Source organism: Mastomys coucha, unplaced genomic scaffold (assembly GCF_008632895.1).
Source record: "Mastomys coucha isolate ucsf_1 unplaced genomic scaffold, UCSF_Mcou_1 pScaffold3, whole genome shotgun sequence".
Lineage (NCBI taxonomy): Eukaryota > Metazoa > Chordata > Mammalia > Rodentia > Muridae > Mastomys > Mastomys coucha.
Window position 1 is genome coordinate 40,035,346 of NW_022196909.1, and position 6,660 is coordinate 40,042,005.

General features: G+C 46.9%; 1 protein-coding gene across 1 annotated transcript in view; it reads left to right on the forward strand.

Annotated features, from left to right (window-relative positions):
* Upb1 (beta-ureidopropionase 1) overlaps window positions 1-6,660 on the forward strand; it is a 34,604-nt gene that overhangs the window by 5,703 nt on the left and 22,241 nt on the right. Inside the window, exons 2-3 of the mRNA XM_031348274.1 lie at window positions 512-683; window positions 3,196-3,283. Of these exons, the coding sequence (XP_031204134.1) occupies window positions 512-683; window positions 3,196-3,283 (260 nt within the window). The remainder of the gene's footprint in view (window positions 1-511; window positions 684-3,195; window positions 3,284-6,660) is intronic.

The window sequence follows — 6,660 nt, forward strand, 5'->3', positions numbered from 1 at the left end:
CCCCCCCGTCCCGCTCCAGCCCTTCTCTGATAGTACAGCTGGCCCAAACCCTAGGATCCACACAGCCCTCCGATCCTGGTTCAAAAACATTTTTAGAGCCAATTCCTTCCTGCCAGTGCTGGCCATTGGAACTTCAGCCTTGGCCCTGATCCTCTGTAACTCCAAACTCCAGCCTGTTGATTTGGAACACTGCCTCCCTTTGCCAGGCCCAGTGAAATGTCCTCAGTGCTAGAACCTTCCGGTTCACAATCAGTGAAATGTCCGTTCTCATGCCAACCTTGGGGCTCTGCAGGTCTCTGGGCCCCGTACTGGAAGCTTTCCAAACGAGACACCCCAACACTCTCTTTTAAATCTTTTTAAACAACTACAGAGAGCTAGGGGGGATTTTTTTTTTTTCTTTTCAGTGTAGGGTCTGACCCGGGGCTCCACACATGGTCTGATCCCCCAGTGGCGGGGGGTTCAGTCGATCTGACTCTTTGACATGTCTTTCTCTTCTCTGCTGCCTCTGCAGGAATCTCGATCTGCCCAGAGAAGCTTTACAAGCTGCCTCAGAGAGGAACTTTGAACTGAAGGGATATGCCTTCGAGGCAGCCAAGGAGCAGCAGAGATGCCCCCAGATCGTGCGCGTGGGGCTCGTTCAGAACAGAATCCCGCTCTCTACTTCTGCCCCTGTGGCGGAACAGGTGCTGGGTTTTTTTGTTTCTTTTTTTGTTTTTTTTTTTTTTTGTTTTTAATTTTTAAACAATACACACATAAATGGCTTGTCCCACGGTGCAGTCATGGTCTGGCTGAGGCTCTGTAGCCCAGGTACCTGAAGAGCAATCTGGGTCTTTCGTCTCTGCCCTTTCTTCTTCTTTCAGATCCTGTCCCCAGATCTCTTCATTCTCAGTCCTTGCTCATCATCCTACCCCCCCCCCAGTTTCTTCTGCTACTCCTGATCTGAAATGTCATTTACCAGCTGCAACAGTGCCCCTTTTGATAGCGCCAGCTCTCGCCACAGGAGGCTTCCTGGCCAAAGGCCACCACCACCTGGCAGCGTGCACAGACCTGGTTCTCATACCTGTGTTTTCCTGCTTATCATAAAGCCAGGCGCTCCCTACACCCTCGAGTGTTTACTACACCTTCTGTGTTTGCTAAGAGTTACACAGGTTATGAGACTACGGCTAGACATCCCTCTATCGGATAGTTAATCCACGTGGTCACATCTTACAGTTCTCTAAAAGACCGTGTTCACAGATGTAGGTGGTTTATTTATTCAGCTTTTCACAGCTGTATTTAAAAAAAAAAAAAAAAAAAAAAAGGTTTTCCTGGAACTTCGATGGCATTGTCGATAGAGGAGACCTCAGCGCACTTGATAATTGTTAAGCGTTTTGCAGAAACCTTAAGTCACTTGGATTCCAGGCCAGACAGGTCCTATGCTTCCATATATATATGAAAGAGAAGTAAAAGAACACACGCACGCACGCACGCGCACACACACAGACATGCACACACACAGACGCAGGCACACGCACACACACACACACACACACACACACTCACACACACTCGCACGGCCATGTGTGTGCTGGTAGTTCCTGGAGAAAGCCCAGAAATTGAGCCTGCTAGGCAAACACTACTGTGTTGAGTCATATCCCCAGTTCTATTAAGAGATGGCAGGGTCAAGGGGCATGGGTCAGTGATAGAGCATTCACGTGGTATACGAGAGTCTATGGGTTTGATCCCAATGCGGCCACACACACACTACACACAAACACACAGGGACACACACACACACACCCAATGTGATTCTCCACTCACTTTTCTCCCTGGATTTCTTGTTCAGGAACAAATCTGTCCTCTACATTGTCAGGCTACAGGGACGGGGGCAGTCTCACCCCCCCCCCCCCCCCCCCCCCCCCCACTGTACCTAGAAGTTTACTTTGACTTCTGTCTGAAGCTCCCAGCCTCTTGGGAAGAGACTGTGAACCTAAGAACGAACGGATGTTTCTGCCTGGCTCCCCCAGCTTTTATCTTACTTTATATTTTATTTTATTCATTTTGAGCAAACAGGTCTGATGGTCCTCTGGGAGCCTGTCCCTATGCCGAGCGCACAGAGAGGAGCCTACAGGGTCCTCTGGAGGGACAGACAACAGAGAAACCGTAGTACCACATTAGGGACGGAACTGCCATAGGGGTGCCCACAAACAGCTGAGAGCATCCCTAGAGGAGTGAGGTGGGATGGGGTGACACCTTCTAGAAGACTGGAAAGTAGAAAGTGACACACTCCTGGTCCAGAACACATCACAGCCCATTTGAGATTTAAACTAGCCAGAAAGCCAGATCTTACAGGACAGCGGAAGTGGTCAAGGAAGACCACTATGATGCTGTGCAATAGCTGGGGTGGGAGGGGAGGGGGGTACCTGTACATGGACACACCCCTGCCCTGCATACTAGAAGTACAGCCATTCTCATTCCCACTGTTAAGCAACACCATGAGAAAGGTGTTTATCCCAGAGGGTAGAGTAGGGTGGGGTGGGAGATAGTACGTGTCTTAGTTAAGGTTTCTATTCCTGCACAAACATTGTGACCAAGAAGCAAGTTGGGGAGGAAAGGGTTTATTCAGCTTATACTCCCACATTGCTGTTCATCACCAAAGGAAGTCAGGACTGCAACTCAAACAGGACAGAAAGCAGGAGCTGATGCAGAGGCCATGGAGAGACGTTATTTACTGGCTTGCTTCTCCTGGCTTGCTCAGCCTGCTCTCTTATAAAACCCAAGACTACCAGCCCAGGGATGGCACCATCCACCATGGACCCTCCCACCCTTGATCACTAATTGAGAAAATGCCTTACAGCTCGATCTCATGGAGGCATTTCCTCAAGGGAGGCTCCTTTCTCTGTGATAACTCCAGCTTGTGTCAAGTTGACACAAAACCAGCCAGTGTGCAGTACATGACGAAGCGTGAGGAGGCACTCAAGTCCATGTCTTCGGGAACCCAGAGCTGCTTTTCTTTCATCTATCTGCAGGTTTTAGTCCGATGACGATGACTACAACAAACACTAAGCCTCCCCCACCCCTTTTTTAAGTGTGGTCAGGTGGGAGTTTCCCTGTTCCATCTGCACCGGGGCGAATTCTTTGAAGTCGTCTCAACAGTAGTAGTGAGTATATTCTAATGCTTGTTTTTTTTGTTTGTTTTTGTTTTTAAATTACCAGGTCTCTGCCCTCCACAAACGCATAGGAGAGATTGCTGAGGTGGCGGCGATGTGTGGGGTCAACATCATCTGTTTCCAGGAAGCCTGGAGTGAGTCTCTGTCATGATTCTTTCTCACTTAAATCCAATGTGTACTCTCCCGCCAGACTATGTGCTGCCTGGGGTTTTGTTTTTGATTTTGTTTCTTTCTTCTATCAGATTTTTGTTTTTGTTGTTGTTGGTGGTGGTTTTGGTTTGTTGTTTGTTTGGTTTGGTTTTTCAAGACAGGGTTTCTCTGTGTAGCCCTGACTGTCCTGGAACTCACTCTGTAGACCAGGCTGGCCTCGAACTCAGAAATCCGCCTGCCTCTGCCTCCCAAGTGCTGGGATTAAGGGCTGTAGCTGCTTCTTAATCTTCAGCTTTTCAGGTGTTTATTTGTGATGCATATGTATATGCACATACATCCTGTGGAGGTCAGAGGACAACCTGTAGAAATCTGCTCTGTCCCCTCAGCATGTGGGACCTGCAGCTTGAACTTAGGCTGCCTGGCAGTCTTCTTTGTCCCCCTGAGTCCTCTTGCCCATCTCTTGATTTTTCAGTTTTCCGTCCTCTGTGCATCCTCACGACGGCAAACCTAAGCGTCCACCTCATGTGCACACCTTCCCCGGCCTTTCCCCATTCAGCAGCCTCTGCCGTGACATTGGTCCCAGAGTCTCTGCTTTCCCTACTATTTGCTTTGTGTTCTAATACAAGCTCTGCCCTACACTTTTGATCAGTTTCTTTTTTTTTTATTAGATATTTTCTTTATTTACATTTCAAATGTTATCCCCTTTCCCAGTTTCCCCTCCGGAAAACCCCTATCTCATCCCTACTCCCCCTGCTTCTATGAGGATGTTCCAGTGGTTGGCTGCGAACATCCATCTCTGTATTCGTCAGGCTCTGGCAGAGTCCCTCAGGAGACAGCTATATGAGGCTCCTGTCAGCATGCACTTCTTGGCATCCGCAATTTTGGTGACTGTATATGGGATGGGTCCCTGGGTGGGGCAGTCTCTAGATGGTCTTTCCTTCAGTCTCTGCTCCACACTTTGTCTCTGTATTTCCTCCCGTGAGTATTTTGTTTCCCCTTCTAAGAAGGATTGAAGCATCCACACTTTGGCCTTCCCTCTTCTTGAGCTTTTACGTGGCCTGTGAATTGCATCTTGGGTATTCTGAGCTTTTGGGCTAATATCCACTTATCAGTGAGTGCATAACACGTGTGTTCTTTTTTGAAAATATCACTCAGGATGATATTTTCTAGTTCTGACCATTTGCCTACGAATTTCATGAAGTCATTGTTTTTAATAGCTGAGTAGTATTCCATTGTGTAAATGTACCACATTTTCTGTTGCCAGAAAGCTGGAAAGAACCCAGATTTCCTTCAACAGAGGAATCCATCAGTTTCTTAATCCTCTTAACCTATGTAGACACATTAAACAGTCTGTCAAGTCATCTCAGAAAGAATCCACCAGGCTTCCGATTGCTTTGGTCTGACTAAGTCACCCCCTCTGCTGGCCATTCAGAGATAGTGGAGGAGGGTCCATCTCAGAAAGAATCCACCAGGCTTCCGATTGCTTTGGTCTGACGAAGTCAGCTCCTCTGCTGGCTACTTAGAGCTATCCCAGGGACCTTCATTATGAAGGACCATCCCTTTCTCTTCTCTTCCCTTCAGCTGGTAGAACATTCCCTGAGATGGAGTGCGCTTGAGGTTAGCCTCTCGATACCAGTGTGTATGAAAATTTGTGTCTCTTCAACTTGTCTGGTAGTCAGAACATCGAAGTCTAGGTTAGGAATTGTTTCTCCTCGGAAGTTTGAATTGTTCCTTCCACCTCTAGTGTTGCGTGCTTTTTGAAGACCCATTTATTACCTTTGATTTGTTTGCTCTTACTCTGGAAGGTTGTAGGTCTTTTGGTTTTGCTAATATCGCTATGATTTTGTAAGGGTGATCCTCTGTGCGCACCTTACTCTACTAGATGCTTCCAGGAGCCTTTCAGTATAGATAATTGGGTTTTCCTGTGGTTTCTTGTAGTCTTTTACTCTTTGCCAAAAATCACATTTGGCATTTTAAAGGATTTTGTTTTGTTTTGTTTGTTGAAACAGGGTAGCCCTTTTTGTAGCCCTAGATGTCCTGAAACTTTGTAGACCAGGGGGATGAGGGGGTGGTGCTTAAACTCCCAGAGGTCCCCTCCCCAGTGCTAGGATTAAAGGCGTGCTCCACCACGCCAGCTAGTTTAGAGTTTTAAATGAACTTTATTCAAGAATCAGGCTATGCTTCTTCCCATAAAAGAAAGTGTTGAGATGAGAGGAGCAGAAATGTTTGGTTTTTGTGGACAGGTCTGTATAGGTTAGGGGACAAAGGAGGAAGGGTGGAGCAACCATTTCACCACTACTTTCCTTGTAAAGTAAGGACCTGGAACAGCGACTGAGTGAGTAGCATCAGGGCCTGTCTACATACTTTTTTTTTTGGGGGGGGGGGGGGGGGGGGGGGGGGGGGCGGGGAGAGGCTAGAAGCAGAAGGAATGATACTGAACCTGGTCTTTTGGGAAAATTGGCTGCCATCTCTTTCCAAAATACGGTGCTAAGCAACAAAGTTGCTACATGGTATCTTACTTTAGTATGCGTGACTGCCATTTTGAGGGTTAGCCTGATCTGCTGGGCCTAGACCAAAATGATGCACTCTTAGAATCTTTATTTAACGTTTCTCTGCCCCATCCATATCCTTACTTCCTGATACTCCATTAGGGTCTGTCTCTAGCTTAGTTCCAGAATTTTTCTCTTTTCCTTCTACTTTTCTATTTTGTCCTTTGTACTCCTCACACTGTACATCTTCTATTTCTTCTTACCCCACTTTCTTTATTTTTTTTAAAGATTTATTTATTTATTATATATACAATAGTCTCCCTGCATGTATACCTGGATACCAGAAGAGGTTGTGAGCCACCATGTGGTTGCTGGGAAATGAACTCAGGACCTCTGGAAGAACAGCCAGCGCTCTTAACCTCTGAGCCATCTCTCCAGCCCTTTGCCCCATTTTCTCGTCCTTAATGTAGACCTGCATTCAAGTGCTTACTAAGAACCATATGACCGAGTCAACATTATGCTGTCTTGAAGTCTCCTCTGCCGAAGGGTCCCGTTACTCTTAAACATTCACATTCTTTGATAAAATATCCCAGGTTCGCCAGTTGTTCGTATTCTCCTCTAAATCCTCTTGGGCTGAGCCTAAGTCAGTGTTACTCTCAGCTCTGCCTTCCGAGCTCCTGCTGAGATAGTTCATTAAGCTCTGCTTGTATGTTTTAGTCACTTTTTTAATCCAAAGATCTAAATCCTTCCACATTCCTTCAAAAAAAAAAAAAATGGCATCTGTGGGTAATTCCTCGAGGCTCCGCCCAAAGGCTACCGAGCAACAGTTTGCTTAGCCACCTGCCAGGTGTGAGCCAACCTGGCAGAATAAG